Source organism: Castor canadensis, chromosome 16, assembly GCF_047511655.1.
Source record: "Castor canadensis chromosome 16, mCasCan1.hap1v2, whole genome shotgun sequence".
NCBI lineage: Eukaryota > Metazoa > Chordata > Mammalia > Rodentia > Castoridae > Castor > Castor canadensis.
The window spans coordinates 24,705,596-24,719,099 of NC_133401.1; the positions used below are offsets into that span (position 1 = coordinate 24,705,596).

The following is a 13,504-nucleotide window of genomic DNA, read 5'->3' on the forward strand; positions in this document are numbered from 1 at the left end:
CTTGGCCACCATCTTATCTTTGACCAGCCCAGCCCAATTTTAGCAAATAATCCACCTGCATTAGTTCATGCTCTAAGTATGTGATCAAGTTCCCATATCGCTCACCTTTGAGGTAGAAAGCCAAGGCCTTCCTGAAGCAAGAATCCTGCCAAGTCATTTGAAGTAAAAGTCCCTCCACTCTTGAGTTTCTTAGTAGCTTTCCTGTTTGGTGACAAATCCTTACTTATCCTTCTTGTGTTTGGAACTGAGTTCAACTGTCTCCCTACTGAGATAGTCTTGACCTCTGCTGGAATAGAGTTACATAAAGTCTTGGGCTGGCTGAGTGGCTCACATGGTAGAGTGCCTGCCTAGCAAGTGGGAGGTCCTGAGTTCAAACTCCAGTACTGCCAAAAAAAAAAAAATTCTTCCTTCTCAGTGTTTTGGGGATGGGATCTAGGGCCTTGTGTACACTGAGCACATGCTCTACCACTAAACTACACCCCCAAATCCTTCCTCACCAACTTTTAACACTTCATGTTGTCTTAATAGAATATTGTAATTATATGTAGCACATAGCTTAAAGACACAAGCTGTAACCTAGTGACAGTGGCTTATGCCTGAATTCTACCTACTTTGGGAGGCTGAGATCTGGAGGATCGTGGTTCAAGGCCAGAGCAAAATGGACTGGAGGTGTGACTCAAGCAGTACAGCATCTGCTTTGCGAGAGTGAAACCCTGAAATAAAATCCCAGTCCCACCAATTTCCACCCCCCCAAAAAGATAAAAAAACCAAAGTTGTGGAATGAATAAAACTACAGTGTGGCCAGGGAGTGTAGCTCAGGAGTAGAGCTCTGGCCAGGCAAGTGTAAGGCCGTGGTTCTTGTACTCAGCATTCAAAAGAAAGAGAGGGGGGAGGGTGAGAGGGGAGGAGAAAGAGAAAGTGTGATCCTTGCCTTGTCACTCTGGCCCTCAGGCAAACCATTAACATTTTCCATAAACAGCCAGATTTGAAGGTTTTCAGGTTTGGCAGTCACTCAACTCTTGACAATTAGAGTAGAAATGCCACCAGAAACAATAGGAAAAGGAGTGAATGTGGCTATGCCCCAACAGGACTTCATTTGCTGACACCGAAATTTTAATTTCACGCATCGGAAACTGGTATTCTTTTTCTGAGTCAGGGTCCCCGCTATGTAATCTGGACTGACCTAAAACTCACGATTCTCCTGCTTTAGGTCTGTATCACCAAGCCCACTCTCTTTTTTGATTTTTCTTTCACCCACTTAAGGCAAAATTCTCAGCTCATGCCGTGGCATTTGTCAGCCCTTGCTGACTTCCTCTTGTGGAGGAGAGTCAGGGGCCATCACACAAGAATCCCTCAGACCTGGCCTGGGGGCAGAGGTTCTCAACGCACCCAGCAAGGTCTGCAGCCAAAGATGGCTGGGAACACACTGAAGCTGAACAATTCGTGGTCTGACACTCCTGAAGCAAGGGGACCCGCACACCGGGAGGAATCTTAGGGTATTTCAGTGGAAGGGTGTTAGAAGAGCTTATTAAAGAATTTAGGACTGGAGGTATGGCTGAAGTGGTAGAGCACCTGCTTTGAAAGTGCAAAGCCCTGAGTTCAAACCCCAGTACTACAAATAAAAACAAAATACCCAAAAACAAAACAAAACAAAACTCTGCAATACCATAAGATCTGACAAAAAAAATTGTTTTATTTTTGGGCAGTACTGAGATTAAACTCAGGACCTTGTATTTGCTAAGCAAGCAAGTGCCCCTGAGTCATGCCCCCCACCCCCCAGCCCTGATTTGTTTTTTGGTTTTTGTGGGTGTTTTTGCAGTACTGGGGTTTGAACTCAAGGCCTACACCTTGAGCCACTCCACCAGTCCTATTTTTGTGAAGGGTTTTTTTGAGATAGGTTATTGCTATTTGCCCAGGCTGGCTTCGAACAGCGATGATCTAGGGTAGCTTCCTGGGTAGCTGGGATTACAGGCATGAACCAAAGATGCCCGGCTTGTTCTTTCTCTTATATATATATACCTCTTTGCTCCCAGGCTTGCATTAAATAAATGAGCACTCATTACCCGGGGTTTTGTTTGTTTTTTAATTTCTATTTCTTTGAGACAGGCTCTGTATATCCAAGGCTGGCCAGAAATTTTCGACATAGTCCATGCTGACCTCTTAACTCATGATCCTCCTGCCTCAGCCATTAACCTTTCAGAATCATTTAATCTAGTCTGGAAAGCATCTTCTCACCCACTTTTTGGTGGTCGTTTCTCTTTAATGCCATAACGAGGATTACCAGCCACCCACCCTAAGGTGTGCATAAGCATCTGCCAGCCACAAGCGGGTTTCTGCAATGTGCATAATAGGATTTCCAAAACTGATGGGCTGTTTGCAGAAGAAACTATTTTCACCAGGGGGACAATGCCAAGGACAGGGCGGGGTGCAGAGGGGAGTTCAAGGTGATTACAATGACAAGGACTTCTGGTGACTTGCAAATGACAAGTGCTTTCACTTCCTCAGGAAGAATTCTGCTGTGACACAGAAGGGCATCTAGGGGTCATTACCTTGTCCCCACAACCACAGGCTGTCATACCTCATTTTCTTTTGGAGTTTCCACTTCCTTCTGTCGTAGTTCCATTAAGAAAAAAAGAAAAAACCTCATGGAAGAATCGTTGTTGAGACTAAATGTAGATTAATGGCTAACATATTTGTTTCTAGGCCATGTGTTGGTGGTTCACAACTGTAATCCTAGCTACTCAGGGGCAGAGATCAGGAGGATTGCCCTGGCAAATAGTTTGCAAGATCCCACCTCGGAAAAAACCCATCACAACAAAGGCTTGTTCAAGTGGTAGAGCACCTAACTAGCCTGAGTTCAAACCTCAATACCACTGAAATAAGATAAATAAGTAAAAGACTAAGAAAAGTATCTATTATATTCTGTGTAACCGGTTCTTTGTCAAGTTTATAGTACTACAATGATAAGCCAAGGATATTCCTGTCTAAATACCTTGGGACCATTGTTCTCAAATAAGAACTAGCATATTAGAGGGGAAACAAAATTATTGTCTAATAATATTCAAATCCAGTCTGGATGATGCTTCTAGGATGAGTAATATATGTAGGAGTCAACCTGAGCAAGCTGTTTGGGGATGAAGGGCAGGACAAAGAACGCTACAGAGGCTGAGATTATTGCACAGGCAAAATAAAGTTACAGGAAAGACCTTGACAGAGTTCTGAAATGCGCCACTCCGTCCATCCAGGTGACTGACGAATACCAGAATATCCAGGTGCAGAGGGAGAGGTGCAAGCTGCTTAGACAGGGCCCTGATGGCTGAGCAGGGCCAGGGCCCTCCAGCAACCTTGACCAAGACCAAGAATTTGGTGGATGGACTTGTGGATCTGCATTGAATGCTACTTATTTCTGGGTGTAGCTGGTATCCTCTGTGTTCAAGTATTTGGAGTTACTTGGATTTGCAGGTTAGGGGCACAATAACGCATCCATCCACCTGGTGAACAATGTCAATTAAGCATTTTACTGTGTGCCTGGGGCAGTGTTGGGGGGGGAGGGGAACGACACAAGGAAGGATAAGAAATGTGTCCCCATAATAAGAGGACCAAGTGTGGAAGGGAGATCCTCCAGGTCAGGGCCTCCCTCTTAGCCCTAGCTGGCCTCCAACTCATGCTCCCCAACCTCACCAGTGATGTCCCCTTGGTCTTTTTAGAGGTTGTGGGGCAATAGACAATAGAGTTGATTGGAATCTTATTTCCTGTTTTTCAGGAGTTTTCAGGGCAGTGGGGGAGGGTGTGAGTGTATTTGGCCCTCCATATCCGGCATTCCTATCAGAGGATCCAACCATTTTTTTGGGGGGCAAGGGGGCAGTACTGGGGTTTGAACTCAGGGCCTCACGCTTAGCTAGGCAGGTACTCTAGAACTTGAGCCACTCCCCCAGCCCTTTCTCTGTGATGGGTTTTTTCAAGATAGGGTCTTGAGAACATTTGCCCTAGCTGGCTTCGAACCACAGTCCTCCTGATCACTGCCTCCTGAGTAGTTAGAATTACACATGTGCCCCCCCACCCCCAGACCTGGCTCCCAACTGCTTATCTGGGCAAACAGTTTCACATTACTGAAAAAATATACTTTCATTCATTTGTTTTTATTTATTTATTTATTTATTTTACAGTACTGAGGTTTGAACTCAGGACCTTGTGCTTGCTAAGCAGGCGCTCTACTGTAGACTTTTTTCTTTTCCTTTTTCATTCGTTTTTATTAGGGGATAGTATAACAGGATAAAGAATAGGCAAAGGGGGAGGGTACAGAGAAGGAGAAACATTTCTTGCCTTCATGGAGGAAGTGGAACCAAAGATTTTTTTTGGCAGCACTGGGGTTTGAACTCAAAGCTTCATGCTTGTTAGGTGTCTTGAGCTACTTCACCAGCCCTTTTTTTGTGAAGGGTTTTTTCAACATAGGATCACAGCACTAATTGCCCCAGGCTGACTTCAAACCATGATTCTCCTGATCTCTGCCTCCTCAGTAACTAGGATCACAGGCATGAGCCACTGGTGCCCAGTGTTTTCTTCTTGTTTTGTTTAGACATTTTCTTGCCAGTAGTCCCTAAGTAATATAGTATATAACTATTTCCATTAGCAGTTACTTTGTCTTAGGTACTACAAATCACGTGTAGATGATTTAAAACTCAGAGGAGGCTGGGCTTGATGGGTTGTACCTGTAATCCCAGCAGTGCAAAGGCTCAGGAGGAAGGAGGAGCACACATTCAAGGCCAGCCTGGGCTACAGAGACCATGACCAAAAAAAAAAAAAAAAAGAAAAAAAATGGAGCTGGAAGTGTGACTCAAGTGGTAGAGTGCCTGCCTGCCAAGTGTGAAGCCCTGAGTTCAAACCCAGTACCACAAAAAAAAAAAAAAAGAGAGAAGGATTTGCAGAGGTTATATGCAAATGTTGTGCCATTTATCTAAAGAATTCAAACATCCTTGGATTTTGGTGTTAAGGGGTAGTGATGTCCTGGAACAATTCGTGAGGATATTGAGGGACAACTGTACACAAGTTAATAAATAACTAAAATCACTTTATATAGTGAGCCTTGAAGAAGAAAAGAAAGCACAAGCTGATGGAGTGACTGAAGTCATAGAGCGCCCACCTAGCAAGAGTGAGGCCAAACTGAAACCAAAAAGAAAAAAGAAAAAGAAAGCACAACATGGCAGTGAGACGGCCAATTGCAGAGGCCCCAGGATGCTCTGATGCCAAGGAGGAGGGACTGGCAGAGAGGTTATTTCTTCCACAAACTCAGGGCTTCCCCAAGTTCCTAGAGCAGGAAAGGAGGCCAGTGAGTTTGAGATGGATCAGGTGGGGTCTTGTGATTATTGTGGCCATGGCACAGGCCTGCCGTCATGGGAGGCTGCAGAAGGAGGAGAGCTCACTAGTGTACCACGGCCCATCACTCCACCTTTGGATGGAGCAGGGGGACTGTCCCGGGGCCTGGCATAACTCAAGATCGGTGTCTGGATTTGAGTCCTCATCAGTACTGGGGCCTCTGACCTTCTGCAGGGGAGGAGAGAAACATTAGCCTAACAATAAAGTTCTAACTTTAATAATTTTTCCTCAACATCCTTTGTGGCAAAGGCAGTCGGTTTCGGAAGGGAAGATTTCATCCAGAAGGGTTGAAAGTGACCTCCCACAGATAGGAAGGATTACAAAAGTGAAGGGGACATCCTCCTTGGCCCCCAGCCTTTCTACCTCCTGGCATGGTCAGGTCATTCATTATTTTCAACATTTACATTTGCCAACCCCACCTTCTCCTTCCCCTCCTCCCCTTTTGAGTTCTCTGTTCAGCCTTCAGGTCACAGGTACACTGGGGTTTTTTGCAGAGTTGGGTTTTTCTTTTTCTTTTCTTTTTTTTGGCAGTACTGGAATTTGAGTTTAGGGACTCATGCTTACTAGGAAGGCGCTCTACCACATAAGCCACTCCACCAACCCCCAGTGTTTCCACTTTTTTCCAAGTTGCTTTCAAAAAATGTTCATTAGGAGGAATGGGTACTTGGTTCTAGTAGTAGAGCACCTACTAGCAACACAAGGCCCTGAGTTCAAACCCCAGTACTGCCAAAAATTAAAAAATGTTCATTGCAGAAGAACACCAATTTTTTTGTGTGTGTGTGGTATTGGAATTTGAACTCAGTCCCTCACACTTGGTAAGGAGGCGCACTACCAACCGTATCTCGAAAAAAAATCACAAAAAAGGACTGGTGGAGTGGCTCAATATGTAGGCCCCGAGTTCAAGCCCCAGTACCGCTAAAAAAAAAAAAAAAAAAGGAGCTGGGAGTATGGCTCAGTGGTAGAGAACTTGCATAATACATGTGTTGTAGACCCTGTACTAAATTCTCAGCCCTACAAGAAAAACAAAACCAACCAAACAAAAAACACTGTCCTAGACTACAAAATTCACCTCTCCAGCCCAAGTATTAGCAAAGTCCCCATTATGTCTTCCTTACTTAGCAAACATAGTAATTTTAAATATTGCTGTTCATAACTGAAACCCTAGAGCGGAGGACTACTTTCTTCTGGGCACTTCACTGCAAACTCCAAGCTATTTACAACTGCTAAAGCAGTAAAAGATTTATTTAAAATTAAAAGAAAAAAATTGTGAAGGTGAGTCTGACCCCCAGGTAAGCTGAGCTCAGAGGAAGCGGGTGGGTGTGGGCGGAAGGGAGGACTGGGTGGGGGGAGTGGTCTCAGATCCTCTCCCGGGCCCGGGGCAATGGGCCCTCCGCCTATATAAGAGCCCAGAGCGCGTGGCCCGACAGACGTGCGCGGTTCCTGTCTGTGTTCTGTAAGTATTGGCTGTGGCGTTTTGAGTGTTTTCTTGAGTGTCATTGTGTTTCTTTTTACTTTTAAACTTTGGTACAATTTCTCAAACATGCTTCCTGGCACTTTTTCTTTCCCCCAACTTCTTGGGGTCCATTCTTTGACCTTATGTGTGCTAGGCTGCCGGGCAGCCGGTGTACCACAGGCCTAAGCCCATCCCTGTTACCGTGTGTAGCCTTTTGGTCCTATTCCCTCTGCCTTCAGACTACGGCCCCACTCAAATTTGTCACACAACGTTCTGGGACCTTGGGTCCATTTGGGGGGGGAGGCGGTTTTTTTTATACCTGACCATGCCTGGATGCTTGGTTCAAGTCCACTCTTGCATGCTAGGCGAGCACTGCACACCTGGGTTACGTCCCAGCCCCAACTAACTTACTATCTCTTTTTCCAGGTCTCCTGCAAGGACTGGGCTGAGCTTTGCCTTCTGAATCCAGCTTGTGCTGCGAACTCCTCAGCCTGTGGCACTCAAACTGTGGGGGCACTTTTTGTTAAATCTGAAAAAAAGTGCCGCCAGTTTTTGAGTGTTACCGGCTGAGAAAGCGACGGCTGTGCTCATTGCTGTCAGTGGACAGGTGAATTGGATTCTGCCATGAACTCCAGGCGGGCAATCAGGAAATGCCCGCACTGTGGCACTCAAATGTGGGAGCGCTCTTCTGGTATGCAGGTAGAAAGTGCTACGACATTTGGGTGTCACTGGTGGGTACCACTCAAGGTGCCCCAATACTTGTGGTAGCTTCACCTGCTATGTGCCACTTGAGCACTACTGAGAGCTGAGTCCACACCAGAAACGAGATGCATGCTGACTTGTGGGGGGCAAGGTGGGCTGCTTCAGTTGGTGCTGGGAATTTGGTTTCCAGTCGGGAATAGCTTGAAGTGCCAGCTGTGAGCCTACACAGTGCAATGTGTACCCTACTAACCCAGCCTGGGTCAGCTTGTGCATGAGACCATGGGCAGTGGTTAGTGTTCTTTAGGCATAACTGCTCCCTCTGCATTAAATGGTACAAATGGGATTTTTGTTGGGCTTTTTATGTGGCTTTGAGCTACATCTCAGTCCATTCTTGCCTCTGGTTATTTTGCATCTCTGGGGCTGGCTTTGAGCTGTGGTCCTGATCTCAGCCTCTCCAGCAACAAGGATTGCAGGTCCACTCCCAGCTAGTTTGCTCTGATTGCTCAGGTGGTGGTGACCAAAATGGACGCACTTGCCTTGATTTGACTGGAAAGTGCTTCCATTTTGTGTGTCACTGTCTGAGACAAGCATCCTGGAAATGGTGCATTAGCTCTACCCTGCTTGCATCCCCTCTGGAATGAGGGGAGGGCAGAATGCTGGTATGGGTCCTCTTCTAGAAGACAGGGATGGGTGCAAAGTGATCCTCTATTTTCTGAGGAATGGCTGCAGGGGAAATTGAAGGTTTTTAAGGGAGTTTAGGTCTCCTGGTTCCAACGCTAGCCACCTGAACCTCAGGTAGATGTGGGGGGCTGCTAAATGTATTTAGGTTGCAGAAGAATCAGCTATTGCTTTGTATATCCAAAAATGGCTGACATTTTAGGTGTGAATGCTTAAAAGTCCTTTCCTCCACCCCATTTGTGGAGCCTTCAAGCTGAATGAGATTTCAGCCAAACCGCCCCATACATAGCAACAGATTTGGTTTTGTTTACAAAAACAACCAGTTTACAGAAAAACAATTTGTCTGCACCCCTAGGTTTGGGAAAGCTTTTCAATAAATCTTTCAAACCTGATTACCTGCATTGTGTACTTTTTGCGTCACATGCCCCAGTAATACGAGCCACAAGCAAGCCATTGAAACTGGCTGCTTAGGTTAATCTTAGCAGCGTGGCCTGTCCTTTCCTGAAACTGGATACTCAAAAGTTAGACTTCCCCATGGTTTCCTGAGGCAGTGGGGGAGTAGGAGTGATTCCCACCTCCATGTGGAATAACCTGTGGATGTTAGGGTGTTGTGGTGGGGGTGCAACTGTCTTAGTCAAAACTAAGAGGTGCAGTGAGTGCTTAGATCTTCTGATGGCTCAGATGAGGTATTCCAGGTGATTCGGTACGATGGCATGTTTATTGAGGATTGGGTCAGGTTGATTGCAAGTGATTACTATTCACTTGTGTGGGAGGAAAACTGGACTGCCTTCTACACTGCACATTTGGCATTAGGTGATTCTCCCTTCCCCCCTCACCCCCGCAGGAGAGTAGTCTTAGTTATGCATTTTGAGGTCTGACTCTTCCCAAAGGGACAGTTCCTCAGGATATTAACCTCTTTGCTCCTGCAGTACTGGCTATTCAGCACCTAGTTTCACATACTAGGCAAGTACTGAGCCATGGAACTCCACCCCAACCAGCCTTCAACACACCTTTCCCAATAACAGGCAAATTTGGGTGCACTGCAGGGTGGCAAGCAGCATTTCTACTCTGCCCACTAGGTGGCAGTCACATCTGCCCCAGTAGTAAGTCAGCCTGACTCTGCCCTACTCCCACAGAGTTAAAAGCCTGTGCTTTTAGGTCTTAAGTAGGAGTTTTAAGCCTTTGTGGTCAGCAGCTGACTGTCCTGAATTCTCTGCAGATTGCCTACATCCCAAGTGCAGGGATACTTGGTTCAACCTGCACACAGTTGGTATCTGGTGCACCCCTGTAGTCCCTAGCACTCACAGAAGGATAGAGGCATGTGGGTTACATAACACCCTGTCTCAAAGAAACCAAGGGCTGGTCATATAGCTCAGTGGTAATGTGCTTGCCTAGCATGCCCACGATTCTGGCTTCTATCCCCAGCACCAGTAAAAGAAGCCTGGGCTTCAAGGGTACATCCTCCCATCTTCCATCCTGACTTCTGGGAATTCAGCAGCCAATGTCCAAATAAGGCTTGGTTACACGGAGTGCTGCCAGCCTCCTGTGAGTCATTTTATTCAGGTCCATTCCGAATAACCTGAGGACACAGAGTGGGAAATATTACAGTCGCTATTGTGACATTTAATTTGAGGTGTTTCAGCCTGGTAAAACCCATTATCCTCCAACACTACCAGAAAAATAGGTTTAGTTCTCTGCTGCTCCAGATTTTTAAGTGCCCAGGTTAAGTTGCTTCATTTAAAATAACTTTAGGAAAAAGCTTCTTTCTTTTTAATGGCAATACTGGGATTTGAACTCAGAGCTTTGAATTTGCTAGGCAGGTGCTCTACCTCTTATTTCCATCTCTCAGCTTTCTTCCTCTTAACAGGTGCAGATAAAGCAAAGCACTAAAAGGTAACATCATTTGGGAGCTGAGTTCAAACCCCAGTGTCATCAAAAAGTGGTAAAATTTCTCAGGCAGAGAAATTCCAGATTCCCATGGAGACATTCGAAAGATTAGAAGGTAAAACATGGGTTGTAATCCCAGCACCCAGAAGGTAAGGCTGGAGGATCTTTAAACTGGAGACCAGTTTGGACTACAGTGAGACCCTGTCTCAAAAAAGCTGGGGTGGGGGGCTTGCTGTTCAGTGGTAGAGTACCTGCCTAGCAAGCACAAGGCTCTGAGTTCAAACCTCAGTACTGCCCAAAAAGTCTTCACAATTACTCAAGGTCACAGTAGCAAGTGGTATAGGTGTAGGTCTCATCTGTATTCCACGTGAAATATGTCCCATGTTTTCCAGATTACCTGTCCACGATTTACCCCCAGACCCTGATCCGCAAGCCCAGACACCATCTCTCACCAGAGGACTCGAAGTTTGCAGCTGGGGTGTCTCAGCCTCCTGCACAGCAACCAGACACCTGTGTCCCCCAGGGCATTGTTGGTCAGATAAAGTTCAGTGAGTGTCTGGTTGGTCCCCAGGGTGGAAGAAAGATCCTCACAAGCTTTGGTTGTGAGGCCACAGCTGTCCAGCCTGTGGAAGACAGTGGTCAAAGCTACATCAGGCACTCTTGGAGGTAGTGGGGTTTGAATTCGCTTATGCTTGCTAGGTAGGTGCTCTTACCCCCTTGAAACACTCCACCAGCCCCTGGGGAAGCCTTCCTTTTGAAGGAAGTTGTGAAGTTTTCAGGGGACCAGTTTAAGAAGAAACAGTCCAGATTAGAGACAATCTGGTAGTGGAAAGCATTTAGGAATGGCATTTAAGGCCAGGCACTAGGACTCACACCTGTAATCCTAGCTACTTGGGAGCCTGAGGTAGGATCGAGGTTGTAGGCCAGTCTAGGCAAATAATTCTGGAGACCCCATTTCCAAAATGACCTGAGCAAAATGGACTGCAGGTGTTGCTCAAGTGGCAGAATACGTACTTTGTAAGCACAAAGCCCTGAATTCAAACTCCAGTCTCACCAAGGTATGGGGGGCAACCTATAAAAGGTCCTCATCTCATTTTGAGTCCTACAGGTTACGCTGGTGTCAAAGGAAGAGGGAAGGAGAATGTCAATTAGCATTTGACTGAAATTTACACTGGGCAAGATTTAATTTTTTTTCTTTTTTTGGTGTAGTACTGGGATTTGAACTCAGGGCCTATACCTTGAGCTACTCCACCACGCTTTTTATGTGAGGGTTTTTTTCCAAGATGGGGTCTTGAGAGCTATTTACCTGGATTGGCTTCTGAGACCTTCCACATCTCTGCCTCCTGAGTAGCAAGTTTCAGAACATTTTTTGCTGTGGGTAGTAGACTTGGCTTGCCTGGCATGCAGAAGACCCTGGGCTCAATCCCCAGTACCACCGCCAAAAAACAAAACTATGATTCTGCTGAAATAGAGAATTTTTTATATAGACAAAAAGCAGGACTGGAGGTGTGGCTTGAGCTTGTAATCCTTGCTACTCAGGAGGCAGAGATCAGAAGGAAGTGGTTGGAAGCCAGTCCCCCAGCAAATAGTTCTGGAAAATACCCAACACAAAACAGGGCTGGTGAAGTGGCTCAAGTGGTAGAGTGCCTGCCTAGCACGTGTAAAGTCCTGAGTTCAAACCCCAGTGCCACAAGGAAATAAAACCCACTCCCACCAAAAAAAAACCCAAAAACATGTTTCAGTGAACCAGTGCTTGGTGAAGCTCGAGCAAGGTTTGCCTGCACTTCCTCCAGGAGGAGTTATTTCAGGAACTCCTTCCATCTTTCCACCTCTACTCCTGGATTTTCCACAGTGAGGAGGGGCTGGCCCTTATATAGAAAAGTATTCCCACCCCAGCCCCACTCACCATAGCTTCTGCAGCCTGCACATGGGGTGCTGCAGCCCCTCAGTCAGCAGGTGCACGCCGGTGTCACCCAGGTCGTTGAAACTCAGGTCCAGGGCCCGCAGCCCGGCAGGGGCCTGCAGTGCGAGGGACAGGCCAGCACAGGCCGCAGGGCCCAGGCGGCAGATGCCCAACCTGGTAATGGGGTGGGTGGGTTGGCACCTGCCTGCTGCACATGCACAGGCTCTGCCCTTGAGGGAGGACAAGGCAGGGAAGCCCAAAGGCCAGGGACCAGGAAGGAAGCAACTCAATATACAGACAGAGCAAGGGTGAGTGTAGTAGCTATGCTGTAAGTAGGGCTTGATACTGGACTGGATTGTTGGCCCCCAGATTCGTGTCCTGGCTCAGTCGTGAATGAAGTCCCTGGACAATCAGGAGTTAAAGGCTAGCAAAGCACTCTGACAGGTGGGACTTAGTGAAAGAGCTAAGCCAAACAACGGCTGAAGTCTAGGAGATGATATAGGGTACTAACTGGCTTAGGTCCAAGTATGCTTGAGACTAAATTTGTGATTGCTTGGTGCTGAGTCAGCTTCTCGCTGAACTTGGCCACCTGTCCATCTCTCTCCTTATTGAACTGAGCAATCCGAGAAGGTCTGGTCAGCTTGCCCTGGCCTTGGGGCCCACATTCTGCAGCTGCATTTTGTTATTTTTGTTGGAGGCTTTTTATTTTTGTGAGGAACCTATTGTTTTTTCTAAAGTACCTCTCTCATTCAAAATGGAGTCACCTCTGTCATTGCTCCCCTTACAGGCACAAGTTTTTTTTTTTTTTTTTCTTTTCTTGGTGGTACTGGGGTTTGAACTCAGGGCCTCACACTTTCTAGGCAGGCACTCTACCACTTGAGCCACGCTACCAGCCCTATTTTTTGTGTGTGTTTTTGTTGTTTGATTGGTTGTTGTTGTTGTTGTTTTTAACTCAGTGAAGCCTACAGCTTGAGCCACTCCACAAGCCCTTTTTTGTGTTGGGTTTTTTCAAGACAGGGATTGAAGAACTATTTGCCTGGGCTGGCCTCAAACCATGATCCTCCTGATCCCACCTCTTCAGTAGCTAGGATTACATGTGTGAGCCTCTGGCACAGGCTTGACAATTATTTTTTGATGGTACTGGGGTTTGAACTCAGGGCCTTACACTTGCTAGACAGGCGCTCTACCATCTGAGCCACTCTACCAGTCCTTTTTAATGTTGGATATTTTTGAGATAGGGTCTCAGTGTTGTTGCCCATGGTGGTCTCAAATATGGTCTCTGCTTCCTGAGTAGTTAGGATTATAGGCACTATTCATTGGCACCCAGCTAAGAAATATCTTTTTTTATTTTTTAACTCCCTGTGGTACAGGTTTGAATTCAGGACCTCATGATCTGTACTGCCAGCCCTTTTGTGCTTTAATTATTTTTCCAATAGGCTCTCGTGATTTTTTTTTTTCTTTTGGCCTTTGCCTCCTCCAAGTACAATCCTCCTGCCTATATCCCTTTT

At 46.4% G+C, this 13,504-nt stretch overlaps 1 protein-coding gene across 1 annotated transcript in view; it reads right to left on the bottom strand.

Annotated features, from left to right (window-relative positions):
• Positions 1-8,453: 8,453 nt before the first annotated feature.
• Positions 8,454-13,504, bottom strand: part of Nlrp12 (NLR family pyrin domain containing 12) — a 28,546-nt gene continuing 23,495 nt past the window's right edge. The window contains exons 8-10 of the mRNA XM_074058165.1: positions 12,000-12,170; positions 10,546-10,716; positions 8,454-9,785 (exon numbers count right to left, since the gene is read on the bottom strand). Coding sequence (XP_073914266.1) covers positions 9,698-9,785; positions 10,546-10,716; positions 12,000-12,170 — 430 coding nt within the window. The 3' untranslated portion in view covers positions 8,454-9,697. The remainder of the gene's footprint in view (positions 9,786-10,545; positions 10,717-11,999; positions 12,171-13,504) is intronic.